This window comes from Symphodus melops, assembly GCF_947650265.1.
Source record: "Symphodus melops genome assembly, chromosome: 2".
Taxonomy (NCBI): Eukaryota; Metazoa; Chordata; class Actinopteri; order Labriformes; family Labridae; genus Symphodus; species Symphodus melops.
Window position 1 is genome coordinate 5,085,976 of NC_136692.1, and position 15,691 is coordinate 5,101,666.

Here is a 15,691-nt window from a genome sequence, read left to right on the forward strand (position 1 = left end):
TACAGTTTAGCAATATTCCAAACATGAGCATCAAAAATATTCAGAGAAACTTGTGGATTATTTCATTCATCGTTTGAAATGTAAATCTTAAAGGCAGCAAAGCTTCATTTCTCAGCTGAAGATCAAATGACCTACAGGCATTTTTTGATGATATAATCAAGAAGAAAAAAAACACATTTATCCAAATGAACATCTTCAAAGATTCGACTGTTTTTCACTTCACATATCAAATAGGCAGTTTTCAAATATCTAACAAGGTTTATGTATTTATTTATTTTATAATCAGTCTGATTATTTTTGACAAACAAATGCAAAACTTATCTATCAATTAGAGAAAAGCAAAAGTCTGTCACTGAGGACACAACTCGTTCGTTCACATGGAAATAATTGAATGTGAAAAACAACATTGAAATAGCTATAATTAAGGAGAGGTTGAATATATCTTTGGGAAACGTATCTAAAGGCCACGGCGCTTTTTAGACCTGTTTGGTTATTTAAATGATTAAAAACATCGCTATCTACATAATACGTTTTCCATAATATACACACGTTTAGTTAAAGCTCATAAGGTTACAGTCGTGATTTACGTGTTTTAAAGGACGGATCCGCGTTAAAAAAAAAAAAAAAAAAAAAAAATCCTTCAGCGTTTTTACAAAAGACTTCATTCTTTAAAAAAAGAACACGCAATTTACGACTTTGATTATGATGTTTTTGTCCAATAAATTGTAACCGGAGTCTAAATATTGATTTCATCGTGTCGTAATACTCAAAAAACTTGTTTGTTGGTTTTAAAGGCTGTCAATAAATTTCAAAACAAAGCCAATATAATGGCCAACAAAACAACATCACTATTAGCCCTAAAGGAACAACCACAACAATAGTTTTCAAAGTGAATTCTTTTTTTTTTTCTTTTTTTTTTTAAGCCTCCGGCATTATTATAGTGAGGCGACAGGACAGAAAGGATTGCATCCAAACGAAGTGATGTTTGGTAAAACATGAATTCGTTGCCATATAGAGACGGTATGATTAATTAAAACGCAGCAACACAAATCCAGTAGCCCAATTTAACTTGGTAGAGGTCAAATTAATATTGAACAAACGTCAAAATACAATGTCATTTTTTATTGTTCTTTTTTAATGTTGTTTTTTCTAGTTTGTTAAGCTGTCATTAACGCCGCTCTCTGATTATATGTCAACAACACCTTCCTATGGCTAACCGCCTGATACTGTAAAATACAAACTCCCCGGGGGACCATGCACCCCCAGCTGCACTAACTAAACACTGTGCGTAAAACCGCAGCTTCCTCCAGCAGCCCTCTGCTCTACACACACACAAACACACACACGCACACACATCGCCAACACTTCACTGTGGAACGAAAAGTAAAAGGAAAAAACAGCAGCAACAACCCCTCTTAATATCATCCAACACAGACATAAACACTCACTTTTAGCCTCGGAGGCCTCATGCAGGATCCCACTGATGTTGAAGGTCGTTGGGGTGCAGCATGGAGGTGCCCCCCCCTCCTCCTCCCACCTCCCCACCATCCACCCATCTCCCCTCTTCATATCCCCCCTACCCTTATCTCACATCCAGGTGCTGCAGAGAGAATACACAGATAGAAAAGTTGGCTATCTATATTAAACAGAGAGATATCCGTGTGTCCCGTCTGCTGCAGAGTGTTTTCTATGTGTGCGCCACTGGTGTCTTTGCTCGGACATAAGGGGAGAAAGACGCACACATCGCTCTCTGTTATCAATTTTTTCCATGTTTGCAGCAACAAAACTGCTTTTTGTTCCCCATTTTTTTCATTTACGAGGGTTAATGGATAGAGGCTTGGGCGTTTGATCACATGGCTACAATTCACCTGAGCGCGAGACAAAGAGAGCAAAGAGAGAGGAGAGAGAGAGGGAGCGAGCTCAACATGAGAGGCAACGGACACACAGGGGTTATTGTTGCATTCATTTTGGTGTGCGTGTGTGTGTGTGTGTGTGTGTGTGTGTGTGTGTGTCCTGCATGGTGCATCAGATTCTGCCCAAGTCGATTCTCTTTCTTCCCATCAGGCCTTCCTCTAACAGCCTCAACAAAAGCACTATAGTGTAAAAGGCAAGTTCTTCGAGGATAAAATCTTGTTTTCAAAAGATTTACAAGTGGAAAAAAAATTAGTGAGTGTTGTTTTTATCACATATGTAATTTATTTAAGGAATCATTACTTGTGTGTGTTTAAAGGAATCTGTTACTTGAGGCCTATTTTTCACTCTTTAACCTCTTTACAGGCTTTATGTGCCAGAACTGCAGGTTTAATTGGTGCTATTTAATCAGCTTGGATAGAGGATTAAACATAACCAAAATTAATTCTGTTAAAACATTTAACTCTGATTCGTAACTTACTTTAAGATCCGATGATACGTCCTGTAAAGTCAAACGGATGTAGCGCGTATTTACTGGATGTTGTGAGCGCATCAGGGTGGGTCAAACCTCGCGTTGTTTCGCACTTTCCCTCAATGAAACCAAAACATTCTGTTATTTAAAATCATGCAATTATAAGGGGTTCCTGTCACGCATTAGCCATTTTTGCCTGTGTGACATAATTGTGGGCGTGATTGAAACTTGAAGTGAGGCTGGTTATGTTTCCAGGAACAAATAAACTTTGTAAAAAAAAATGTTTTAACCATTTTGACATGAAACGCAGAACTTACACAAAGAAAGACACTGACTTTGTTTGTAGAGTCTTAAGTTGATGGGTATCTTTTGTGAGTGTGTGTGTGTGTGTGTGTGTGTGTGTGTGTGTGTGTGTGTGTGTGTGTGTGTGTGTGTGTGTGTGTGTGTGTGTGTGTGTGTGTGTAGCTTATTTAAGTTCTGCTCACCCCCCACAATGGTCTTCCAGGAAAGATATCCCATAAAAACATGGAAGAACTTTTTGATTCTCAAACAGATATTTGTTCGGTTTTAAAGCTTCTTCTTTCATCTTAAACCGAAAAGATGCCGACATTATTGTTTGTTTATAGGTGATATTTGTCATCAAGGTGAAACAGTGGAGGCTGCTATTTGCCAAAAGTTGCCTGATATGTTCAGGTATCACTCTGGTTTCTGTTCTGTTTTTTAAGTGAAATGAAATATTGATCGCCATGCTTGTAATGTTAACTGGGATTTTTTTTGTATCAAATTGTGTTTCATTTGAACAAATGTTTATAATAAAGAGGAACATGGATTCTAGATTTATTATGAATTCATTGATAAATAGAGAAACAGGCCGATCTTTTACCCATGCCCTGTAAGCGCAGTCTTTATGGTTTACTATATTATTTTCTTAGACGTTTTTAACATTTACAAGCTCGACTTTATATCTGCATCTACTACTATACTAATTCCGGTTTAATCAGAGCTGAACTTCACAAATCAAAGGTGATTTTCTTTTTTCAGAGGAGGGACGTGACCACAGGACGCAAACCCTCTCCTGTTGATTGTTTATTTGTTTGATATAAGATGTCAACGCGTCACACAAAGCTGGCCTTCTCCTGCCTCTAAATGAACGCACTGTAGAGTCATTTAAGCCACTCCGATGTAAAATCTCACCTCATCTCTTCTCTGGAAATGTTGCACTGACGGATAGACGGGCATTAACAGTGGATTGTTTCCGTCCAATCACAGAGCAGCAGGATAATTAGCGGTCCAATCGGGTCGTGGCCTGGTGCCTGGTGGGCGGGGCTGGCTGTGTGCTGGAATTCTGCCTCTTTGGGAATGTTTTCCACTTTCAATCACTTTTTTTTTTCTACCAGTCCTTCTCACAAGGCGCTCTTTAAGCTCCGCTGTTCACACAGAGCAGCCATTCATCGGCTCTACAGTCAGCCACACACACTCCCATGTCGAACCACTGGACAGCTAAACTGGTAAGTTATGTAATTTTTTTCAATAATAAATGTAGCTAACATTAAACTGGAATGTTTTATTTCGGTATTCTTGTACCAGATTATTTGTCGTAGGTTATATTTGGAAAGAAGTTAAACATGAATTTGGATATAAGGAGAATATTCTATCCACAGAATCGACTGTTCCTGAATATAGTCTATATAGTTATTAATTATTTATATGAATATGGTTGTATGTCTCGAGATTCGGTATAGGCCATTCGGCCTATGGTCACATTTAATCCGCTAAATCTCCTTACCTGTTTAGCTTTAACTAAACCGAGGCGTTTTTCTGAAAGGAACCCGGATTCTTTTATAACCATTTGTGAATTTTAAAAGTTTGCCTACTTAATGGTTTCTATCTTACATTTTGTGAATTTTAGGTGTAACTGTCTTTCCTGAAGCGGATTTCCATCCAGCGGCGCACGGTATTTGGCCGCTTTTACGCAGCAGCAGGCGATGGCTTTGCCGGAGAGTCAGCATTAAGTGGGATCGTTGAAGAAGCCAGACATCTTATTCAACTAAATCCATTTAATTCCGAAGTGGAGTTCTGTCTGAACATAATTTGAATTTGAGGGTTCACTTGACATTAGCTTAAAATTTAAAAAAATAAAATAAAAAAGATGTCCGGCGAGGAGCACAGCCTGTCCGAGGCGGAGCTGAGTCCCGGAGGGTCAGACGATGGCCATTCACTGTCACCCATTCAACCAGGAGTGCCACCCGGCCAGGGCTCACCTCTGACCGGGCCACCACAGCAGCTGACCGGGCTGTGCGTCGGGGATGTCAGCGGGGACGACGGCCGATCTGAAGCCAAATCAGAAGAAGAGGAAGATCGCTTCCCTATCGGCATCAGAGAGGCGGTCAGTCAAGTGCTGGACGGGTATGACTGGACACTTGTGCCGATGCCTGTGCGCGTAAACAACGGAAATAAAGCCAAGCCCCACGTAAAGAGGCCAATGAACGCCTTCATGGTGTGGGCGCAAGCGGCGAGGAGAAAACTGGCCGACCAGTACCCCCACCTGCACAACGCGGAGCTCAGCAAGACCCTGGGCAAACTGTGGAGGTTTGTTTGAGGGTTGTGACAAAGAACAGTGTGGCTATACAGTGGCACATTTCCTGTTTAAGCTGTTCGTTAAGGATAAGTGGGGTGATTGTGAACTCAAATGCAATATATGAGCTCACATTTGTTATTTCCAACAAAAGAGTCTTAAAAGTGAAATATATTTTATGTTGATATGTTTATTATATTAGGCCTTTTGTAAAATGTATCTTAAACCATGGATTTGTACCTGTCTAACCGCTGGGACATTCCCTTTTCCTGCTTTTTATCCATTACGCATGGTGTTTAAAGCGTTTTCTGAGAAAACACTTTTACATTTACTCAGAAGGCTTGTAAGTCTAAAAGTCGCTCCTTGTTTTTCTCCCCCTAGGCTGCTGAACGAGAACGACAAGAGGCCATTCATCGAGGAGGCAGAGAGGCTGAGAAAGCAGCACAAGAAGGACTATCCGGAGTACAAGTACCAGCCCCGGAGACGCAAGAATGGCAAACTAGCGTCTACCAATGAGTCAGACAGCCAGGGAGAGGGGGAGGCCAGCCACTCCCAGTCCCATTACAAGACCCTGCACCTGGAACACAATGGTGGAGCTGGGTCTCCCCTGAGTGACCTGCACCACCACCATCATCACCACCACCATCCTGCAGGTATAAGCCAAGTGGCTTCTTTATGCATATAGTTTATTTTACAAACACCGTAATAAGACAAAACGCGTTGTTGTACCTGGGGTCCAAGTGTACTTTACAATGTTGTTTCTTTTCTGATTCCCTCTAGGTCAGGGTCACAGCCCACCAACGCCCCCAACCACCCCCAAGACAGAACTCCAGTCTGGGAAACTGTCAGATGCCAAGAGGGAGGGGGCAGCAGGGGCGGCTGGAGGATCAGGAGGGTCCAGGGGAGCCCTGGGGTTGGGAGCTGACGGGGCCGCCGGTGGCCCGTCTTCATCAAGTGCTAAACCTCACATCGACTTTGGCACCATGGACATCGGTGAGATCAGTCACGAGGTGATGTCCAACATCGAGCCGTTTGACGTCAACGAGTTCGACCAGTACCTCCCTCCAAACGGCCACCCACAGAGCGCCAGTGGGGCCTCTGCAGCAGGATCCTCGGCCTCTTCTTACGCCTATGCTCTGGCTGCTGCGAGTGGCCACTCCGCCTGGCTCACCAAGCAGCAGCAGCAGCAGCCTCAGGCCTCCCCGTCTTCATCGGACCCCACCAAGGCCCAGATCAAGAGTGAGTCCGCGTCCGGGAGCCACTACGTCGAGGCATCTTCCTCCCCGTCCTCCGGCACCCACGTCACCTACACCCCGCTCAGCCTCCCTCATTACGGCTCCGCTTTCCCCTCGCTGGCCTCCAGGGCTCAGTTTGAGTACGGAGAGCACCAGGCCCCCGGGGCATACTATGCCCACTCCAGTCAGGCCCCAGGGCTGTACTCAGCCTTCTCCTACATGGGCCCTACACAGAGGTCTCTGTACACCACCATAGGAGACCCCTCCAGCGTGGCCCCCTCCCACAGCCCCACACACTGGGAGCAGCCTGTTTACACCACACTCACAAGACCCTGAGGGAGAGCAGCCAAGCAGAGGGAAATATGGGAAGTGTGTGTGTGGATCTGTGTGTGAGTGTGAGTGTGTGCGCAAAAATGTGAGCATGTATGTGTGAGTGAGTGTGTGTGTGTGTGTGTGTGTGAGAGAGTGTGTGTGCGCCGTGCCATATTGATATTATAGTAGAGGTTTTTACTTTTTTAGCCAATACATTGCAAGACGCAACCATGAGGCCTTATGAAGTTTGAAAAGAAACAGCCACATACTCACTGAACATAAAGTGTGGAACAGCCAATCAGAAATTAAACAAACCCTAACAAACGTGTGCCATCATGAATTTGTAAGTCAGGTTGTACAGAAAGTGTGTATACAAGATTGTAGCTGAGTGAACAAATGTTGCATTGATGAGTGACTCTGATTTGACCCAGAAACGATGGGCTTCGACTGACATAATCAAATTGTATTAACCAAACTAAAGCAGAAGTTTTTGATGTTCTTGTTTTATTTTATATGAGTAGTAAGTTTATTGTTGTTGTTGATATCCTAGGGTGTAACTTTATTGATTGATATTACACTAATACATCTGCACCACTGCTTTGGGAAAAGCATGTTTCGATGATCCCTGATCCCTTTTTTTCTTTCATTGGTGGCCAGAAAAGGATGATTGCAACCTTTTTTTTCTTTGTAGATAGCACATTCTGTATTTCTGTCCTTTACGTTGACTTCACTGAACTGAAGAAAAAAGCATTTAAGGGGAAAAAATAGGAAAACGAGAGGGAAAGAGAGCTCTATATGATGCATCTTATCCAGAGTTTTGGACATTTACCTCAATTCTTTTCATTTTGTGCCGATAGCCAAGCAGAAAAACGACTTTGGATGCCTGATAAAACAATGCTGACGATATCCAAACTTTATAGCAGCGAACCTCCACTCTTATGCCTTTTAAGTGCCTTTTGCTGATTCACATCTGATTTATCCATAACTGAGTTAAAATCTATAAGTACTAAGTCTCTACGAAATCTTTCCAGATAATTGGCCAGCTTTGGGTCCTACTTAAGGATTAGAATCACATGTACCACCGATCTGCACTGCATGTAGGCCAAAAGCATGTTACTGTTTATTCCTATAATGTGCCCAAACTGCCCTCTTCCTCCTCTCCTCTGCAATGTGAATAATGGTCATTACCACAGGCTTCGGCTTTATGAAGTGATGCATACTTTATCATTTTATACTGACCCTCTTATCGTATTATTTTTATGTCAGTAATAATGCATTGTGTGTCACACTTTTGCTTCTTCCATTTTGTATAATTCTGGATAGTTTTGTAAAGTGTTTGCTATACATTCACTTGAGTATTTTGCTTCCATACAAGAAAGCAATGTTGAAATATTATTGTTGTCATCTATTAAATCAATTTATTTATAAAAAAAAAAAAGTCTGAGAGAGTTATTCATGCAGCAGTGATGGTTTGAGAGATAGCACAAGAAGCAGTTAGCAGCTAAGGGGTGAAAAAAATAAATTGAAAAGGTGCTGCTGACGTGTGAACTGTAATAACAACACAATCAGCGCCCCACCAGCCATAAGCTGTTTAGTGTGTTTGTGTGTGTGGCAGGCTAAAATTGACTACTAATTCCCCACATTTAATCGGCTGGGGACTGCGTGTTACTGGGAAAGACAAAGAGAGCCATTCAGCAAGGCATAGGGACAGAAAGCGAGGGATGGGGTGGGTGTAAAGAGCCAGAGGCAAGGCCAATTTCAGCTCAGTAACCAGCATACACTTGGACTTTTGTACATGGCTTTCCTTCCACTCTGCTCTCTCTCCTCTCCACCTGAGGCTCCCTCCCTGCCTACACACTCAGTTGCTGTGTGAAATACATTCAGAGGGCATCCAAAATCAAAATGTCAAGTTCTTTGTACAGGCAAATAATGAAATAAAAAGTGAGCGCTGATGTTAGTATTTTAGATGAAAAGACGGGGAAGCTAATCGCGAAACAGTCTAAACTTAGCTGTTCATTCTCAAAACTACAGAACTCAGAACTACACTTTGTTTTGAGAAATTTAGATCGAGGGGGTTGCACAAGAAAATCATAACCAATAAAAGTCCTATTTGGGTATAAACACAACGGAAATAGTAAGGAAACGAGTAAATCAACTTTTCAAAGCATTTTCTTTATACAAGTTTCAACTAAATAACATTACAGAGAATATCGCTTAATGCATGTGGCTTGTTATTTGTCTTTGAATCAAGAAGTTTAATGCACTTTTTTATGTATTCATTGTATCGTGTTTCAAACACTTTTCAGCTTTGCAGGTAGGACTATTTGACACATAGACACTTTAATTAATCTCAAAATAATAATAATAATAATAATAATAATAATAATAATAATGATAAAACACCATGCGGAAAATAAATATTCAAGCTGTTAAAAAAAAGAATTGTTAGTCGTTTGTTTACCACTAGTCACAAAAGGTTTCAAATAAGGCAAGTTAGTTTTTAACATGTTTCCAAAACTTCATTTCTACCACATTTGAGAGGAGAACCTTGAATATATTACTCCAATATTCATTCAGACGTTTATAAAGAAGTTAAAGTGTACTTTCGGAAGAGTAGTGTAAGTAGCCTGCTCCGTGTACAGATATACAGATCATAATAATAAAATGACAGATTTAAAGTGTGAACAGGAAAAAGCAGTAAATCTGCAGTCCTCCCGCCAGACGAGCTGGTGGCGCTATTGAGCATGTTATTAATATACAACGAAGAAGACGCCATGACGTCATTCAAAGGGCGCCAAATCTGCTGCACACAGAAACACAACACGGGAGTTGCATATATTTCCTCTACAGCATCAGAAGAAGGTACGTCCAAGCTTCTTTTATTTTCTTTTACAAATGTTTATATTACTGCACCATGCTGAAACAGAGCACATCCGGGTATTCTAACACGTGCTTAATGTGACAGGCTTTCTTTTAGGGGCTGTCGGGGTAGTTTTGCATGATGAATGTGTGTGTGTGTGTGTGTTTGTTGTCTTCTCAGTGTCCATCATGGATTTAAGCACATTTGACGCGAACAACTCGGTGAGCTGCAGGCTGGTCTCGCAGGTCCCTGATGTGTGCCGGACTGAGGACTGCTGTCTGGGCATCGACGAGGCAGGCAGAGGACCTGTGCTGGGTATGAAACCTGAAGGAGGGAGCAAGACTGCATGCTTATGTTTACTATTGCTGTCATTCCTCATTGACATGTCCTGTCAGTTACTGTTTGAGTGGTAATGTGTCATTGCTGTTCTGACTTTGTGCTTCATGTTTTCTTTGTTTACTCAGGGCCCATGGTGTATGGAATATGTTTCTGTCCTGTTTCCAAAAAGGGAGAGCTGAAGGACTTGAAAGTGGCAGGTAAATGCTTTAAAAAAAAAAAAAAAATCAGTTTATTACACAATTTTATTGTGATGGGGGGGGGGGGGGGGGGGGGGGGGGGGGTCCAAAGTGCGCTCCCTTGAGGGGATTATTTTGCAGCCCCTCGACTTTAATCAAAGAATCAAAAGATTGTTTCCCTGAGGCCTCATTCAAACAGTATATTTTGTTATTTTTCTTATTCATGTTGGCGAGGGCTGCAATATTTCTAAAATAGAAAATGTTCAGTAAAAACAGCATTGACTATTTTCCACATTTTCTGTTTTCTATGAAAATGAACCTTTCCTAGTTTTTTTCTCTCTCCATGAAACAGACTGTTGTGTAACCATTTAATAACCTGAACGAAATGCAGAAAGCTTTTACGGGAAAAATTAACCACGTTACAGAGTTGATCCTGAGAAAAACAATTAATGAAAAACAGATTAAAAAAAAGAACAAAAATATTTGATTTCCTTTTTATTAAAGGTTTTTGTGTACCTTCTGATTCTGATCAACAAAGCCTTACTACTTTTTTGGAAAATACAAAAAGTTCTTTACAACATTATTTAAAATATTTAAACAAAAATCTGAAGGAGGAGTGTCGCAGTAAGTGCGATGGTCACACAGGTGATGACGGGCGCTGCACAGAGGCAAAGCTCAACATCGACACAGTTTAAACCAGCATTCAAACAATCCTAAATTTGTCCTCGTATTTATCAAACAGAACCATCTTCATCATAAATATCATTGAGTGCGTCGCCGTAGCTGTTCATCAAGAGCTGGGTCTTTAGCTTTTTCTTAAAGGTGCAAAGGGACTCTGCAGATTTAATGGAGTTTGAAAGTTTGTTCCACCACCGGGGGGCGACAGAGGACAAGAGTCGAGTTAGCTGCAGTTTAGGACCCTGTTGTGAAAGTTGGATCAGGCGCCTCTCGTTGGCACAGCGTAGTGGGCCGAAGGAAGTGTAGACCGGGATCATAGAGGTTAGGTGAGGAGGAGATGCTTTTGTTTACTGTGTTGTAAGCGAGCAGCAGGGTTTTAAATTTGCGAGCAGTAACTGGGAGATGAACAGCAGAGTGACACGCTCTTTTTGATAGGGTAAGGAGCAGTCGTGCTTTGATCATCTGAAGGGTCTTGATAGTGGAAGACCTGCGGCGTGATATCACAAGAGCCCATACGAGGAGCTGTGCAGCATGGAGGGGGAAAAAAAAGGTTCAGGTTGATGCATTCTGCACTGCTGTGTACCATAACACTCCAAGAGAAGGAGAACATGGGGATTTCAGAGTTTCCCATGATGCCATCTGCTGATAACAAGCATTGTGCAGGTGACATCAGAGCTGGCTTCCATAATTGTAAATGAACGAGTCCATCTAAACTCTCCGAGTTGAAATAATTCGGCTGAACTTTTCTGCTTCGTCATCAGATTCAAAGACTCTGACGGAGGAAGAAAGAGAGAATCTGTTTGAGAAAATAGACGGAGCCAACAATTTTGTCGGCTGGGCTCTGCAGATCCTCTCACCAAACACCATCTCTACCAGCATGCTACAAAGGTTTGCGGCACATACAGTATCATCCACATGAAATGCACGTTCATTATCAGTGATTTTTATATTTTAATCCTGAGTAAAACGTCCACTTTTTTCAGGACAAAATACAACCTGAACGCCCTGTCACATGACACAGCAATCGGATTAATACAGTATGCGCTGGACAACGGAGTGCAGCTCACAGAGGTATGGCTCTTAAATGTTTATTGTCTAGGCCCACAATGCATACACACACAATGCAATGAATGTTGTCTCTGATTACAGAATGAGTTCCTCTGTTTGTTTTTTTCTGCAGGTTTTTGTAGACACGGTCGGTCCAGCAGAGAAGTATGAAGAGAAACTGTCAAAGCTGTTCCCAGGTATTGAGGTGACTGTGAGGCCAAAGGCTGACTCGCTCTTCCCTGTCGTCAGTGCAGCCAGCATCTGTGCCAAGGTTAGTGACGACCTGTCGCTGTCTTATGTCACTGACCTTATTGATTATGAGAGTGTTCGCCCGTACAAGCAGAAGGCTGTACAGTTGCGTCAAGTCCCCTGGCTGATCTACTTTGACACGATGACATCTAAACAGATTAGTTATCCTTTAATTTATTGTTTGTTTACAAAGTTAGAGCCGGTCAGATCCACATCCTGTTCTCACTATTGAAGCTTGTGTAACTAATCTGAGATGAACCGCACTCGCAACAGAGTACTAAGAATTCTCAAGATAACATCTTTTCGGCGTTTGCACTGGCACATTTTTTTTATTTTTTTATTACCATAGACGACACAATTACAGCTGCTCGGCTTCCAATGTTGACTCATTTCTTGTCTCAAATTGCAAACGTCTGAAACGTCCAATTTGCACCGATGCAACATTTCAGCACCAAAGTGTTACCAACGTATTTGTGCAATCGAGACAGGTCTGTGTCTTTCATCCTGGAGGCTGGAGAGGAGACGTTAATTTTATGTTTAGCTTCTGGGCATTTCAGCACAGTAAACGTTAAATGATTAAAGCTTTAAAAGAAATGAAGTGGCAAACATAGAGAATAGTTTTTAAACTACAAATTCAGCTCCGTTCATGCTCGTGTTGGACAGGCGATCATCTAGTACTGTCTTTGTAAAAAAAAAAAAAAAAAAGAGGCTTTCTCGACAGTCAGTACATTTTTTCTGTGTATTAAATTTCTTTAGTCTGACTGTTTTCTTAAGTCAATACAAGCTGAGTGGATAACTGATCTTGTCTTCTGAGCCTTTATAGAGCTGATGTCTCGACTGAGCTCAGTGTCCACTGATTGACCTGTGATTAATATCAGTCGTTTCCTGTCGATATTTCAAATGTTCAGGTGGCGAGGGATCGTGCCGTAAAAGGCTGGCACTTCCCCGAGGACCTGGGAGACGTGGATACAGACTACGGATCAGGATATCCCAACGGTATAACCAACATTCGTAAACCTTTTCATAACCATCTTAATCATCATCTTTTCATCAAGATAAACTGAGACTGTTTTCTTCCGTCTTGTTTTTTTTTTGTTTGTTTTTAGATCCGAAGACGAAAGCATGGCTGCTCAAGTACCTGGACCCCGTGTTCGGTTACCCTCAGTTTGTCCGGTTCAGTTGGAGCACAGCTAAAACCCTGATGGACAGCAGTGGTGTGGCAGTCCACTGGTAAAGAGCGATTAGACTTAAACAGAGATTGATTGAGTTAGAAACAAACTGAAACCAGCATTGAAGGCAGACTGTGCGACATCAATGCAACAGAAGTCGAGTTTATCCTGAGTAAATGTCTCTGTGTCCTGCTGGCTGTATCACTGTCCTAGCCGTGTTCACATCATGTTGCCATAGACAGGACGGCCTCGTGTTTTAGTCAAGGACTAGAGAAAAGAAGATGCTTATTCAGATGTCAGATTAGTCTCTTTCGGTCACGGTCATTCAGTGCCAAGCTCGGAGCGAACCAAAGCAGAGCATTAGCACGATCCTTCTGACTGAACATTGTAGGCCACAGGCAAATGCAGCGCGGGGAAAGGACAATTATTATAATTATTAATTATGTAGAGGTTTAGAGGTGTGCAGAGAGCGGGGGCTTCAGAACAGCAGAGGTGTCGTCAAACAGCAGTTTCTTTTGGTTTAATGATCAAAGGATCAAAAAGTGGCACATTCTTCCTTTAAAACTTGATGTACCATAAATGAAAGTTTGGCATTTATCAACAAATATTTTTTTTTAGTTTTTTTTTTAAGAGCTTTGAAATGTTTCCCATCTCGTTGTGAAAAAAAGGTTTTTTAATGGGATTTAAGCTCATTTAAGCACACACCCCCCCCCCTCCTCCCTTTTAACAGTTCCTGTTTAATATCTGTGAAAATCCTTTGACTTTTAGAGAGCAGCGCTAATCCCAGTACACAAAAAGAAACTGTTTGGTTTTCTTAAAAATCTGTCCTCAGGGATGATGACGAAGAAGACGGGGAGAAAGCAGCACAGCGAAAGAACAACAAGTCAATGTTGTCCTACTTCAGTGCATCAGCCGGAGGTGACGCCCAAAACCCGCCCCCCCAGACACACCGCTTCTTCACCGAGCGGAGGCTGAAGAACCTCGACACTCTCTGAAGACGGCATGTTAGAGGACGTTTGCATGTACAGGAACTGGTAACACGTTCAAAAAGTTCAAGAGCAGTCGAGTCTTCATTACACTTAAGGATGGACCTGAAGGAAACATTACTCACATGTGATGTTTGAATCTGCATTGACAGAGACTGAAGATCTTTCCTTACTTGTCCTGTTTTCACCAGTTTTTATTTTTCATAAAAAAATGTAGTAAACCTCGTGATTTGCTTCCTAAGAGCTTTTGTTAAACGAAGAAGAAAACAGGCTTTGTCTGTGTTGCCATCCTTAATGCCAATGCTGCCCTCTGGTGGCCACACAACAAAATACACTTTTTGTCCTTTTCTTTTTAAAAAAAAAAATGAATTTCTCAGTTTATTTCAGCTGTTAAGGATCCTAAACTGAGCATGAAATTATGCTGACAGACGAGCACAAACTACTCAACAAAGCTTGTAAATTACATCTTTTCATACGTCTGGTTAAAATCACTGTAGTCATGTATTAGTTTACACAGAGTAATATCCTTAAAGCCTTTTATACAAACATTTCAGTCAGCTCTCAAAATATGAAGGTCAGTACACATCGTGGAAGAGAAAAACTAGCAGAAAAAACTTTGAACTAAAACGTCCACAGTATCTCCATGCCTCCTCTCGGTCAGAGTAAAAACGACCCTCTCACAGTTTGAAGTAAAGAGAAGAGACAGTTTGATGGTATTACTGCATACTGTGCCCCTTTCTTTAAAGCCCAGACCGAGCATGTGAGGTCCGTCATAGATGGTTGTTAAATCATCGTCCTCTCAGAGATGGACGCAGTGTTGTTGACTTGCGTCCCATCTTCGTCTTTTGACTCGCTGCAGGTGTTACCTCCTCTTCAAAAGTTGAACTTGGGAAACGCGTCACATTTTTTTCTCCAAACGCAGCTTACTAAGCGAGGTGTCCGTTACATTATTAGAAAAATGAATACTTCATCGACTTGCCTATCTCGACAAAGACTTACTAAAAAAAAAAAGATCATGGGCATTTCCATTTTCCCACCGTCTCTAGTTCGTGTTGGGTTTGTGTCTGGACTCTTGGATTTTCTTCCCACAGTTCATAGCTAGAGTGGAGACAGCAAACGAGGACAGGATCACAATGGAGCTCCCCACGAAATGCGATGATGCTCCTCTGGGTGCTGCCCTCATGGCTCTTCTGGTGAGAGTGTCTCTGTCGAAGGCAGCGGCGTTGGTCACGGTTTCAGCCACAGAATTCATTGTCGTGGATGTTTCTTCGTCTGGAGTTTAAATCCACACTCTGGTGTGTCTGTGACTGTCTGCCCTGGGTTTCTGCTGCAGCCTCTGCAGAAGGTGTCTGGATCGCCCTGTCTTAACCCTCAGGATGCAGGTCTTATTGTGTTGTGTCCAGTCTGAGCCCTGTCCTGATCCTTTCCACCCATTTATATCCTTCCCACGCTCCTTACCTAATCCTTCTAAAGAGCCCCTGCTCCTACTGCGTCAATGGGACTAAAAATAGTTAGCCAGTGTTGAAGGAGGACTAAGGTTGTGATCTTTAATTCTATTAGATTAAATCGTCTTCATAATGAATCAATGGAGATGTTTCTGGGACACAAACTTACAAACAATCAACAACTCCAGTGTGTTACATAGAAATTACACAAAGTATAACCAGACATGACACCTCAAG

The 15,691-nt window shown here is 41.9% G+C and overlaps 2 protein-coding genes across 2 annotated transcripts; both read left to right on the top strand.

Annotated features, from left to right (window-relative positions):
• Positions 1–3,751: 3,751 nt before the first annotated feature.
• LOC306819822 (transcription factor Sox-10-like) lies at positions 3,752–8,423 on the top strand. Its single transcript, XM_079337393.1, has 4 exons — positions 3,752–3,891; positions 4,293–4,972; positions 5,340–5,611; positions 5,739–8,423. The coding sequence occupies exons 2-4, from the start codon at positions 4,533–4,535 to the stop codon at positions 6,527–6,529; spliced, it is 1,503 nt and encodes a 500-aa protein (XP_079193519.1). The 5' UTR covers positions 3,752–3,891; positions 4,293–4,532; the 3' UTR covers positions 6,530–8,423.
• Positions 8,424–9,257: 834 nt separating this feature from the next.
• Positions 9,258–14,238, top strand: rnaseh2a (ribonuclease H2, subunit A). Its single transcript, XM_079333856.1, has 9 exons — positions 9,258–9,367; positions 9,546–9,680; positions 9,830–9,901; positions 11,320–11,446; positions 11,542–11,629; positions 11,739–11,876; positions 12,763–12,850; positions 12,961–13,084; positions 13,856–14,238. Exons 1-9 carry the CDS (start codon positions 9,280–9,282, stop codon positions 14,016–14,018), a joined length of 1,023 nt encoding a protein of 340 aa, XP_079189982.1. The 5' UTR covers positions 9,258–9,279; the 3' UTR covers positions 14,019–14,238.
• The last annotated feature ends 1,453 nt before the right edge of the window (positions 14,239–15,691 follow it).

Excerpts from the sequence above, each read along its gene's own strand:
- rnaseh2a (XM_079333856.1), top strand. The coding sequence starts at position 9,280 with ATGACGTCATTCAAAGGGCGCCAAATCTGCTGCACACAGAAACACAAC. Across the intron at positions 9,368-9,545 it reads CTCTACAGCATCAGAAGAAG|TGTCCATCATGGATTTAAGC; the intron begins GTACGTCCAAGC and ends TTGTCTTCTCAG. Across the intron at positions 12,851-12,960 it reads CGGATCAGGATATCCCAACG|ATCCGAAGACGAAAGCATGG; the intron begins GTATAACCAACA and ends GTTTGTTTTTAG.
- LOC306819822 (XM_079337393.1), top strand. The coding sequence starts at position 4,533 with ATGTCCGGCGAGGAGCACAGCCTGTCCGAGGCGGAGCTGAGTCCCGGA. Across the intron at positions 4,973-5,339 it reads ACCCTGGGCAAACTGTGGAG|GCTGCTGAACGAGAACGACA; the intron begins GTTTGTTTGAGG and ends TTCTCCCCCTAG. Across the intron at positions 5,612-5,738 it reads TCACCACCACCATCCTGCAG|GTCAGGGTCACAGCCCACCA; the intron begins GTATAAGCCAAG and ends GATTCCCTCTAG.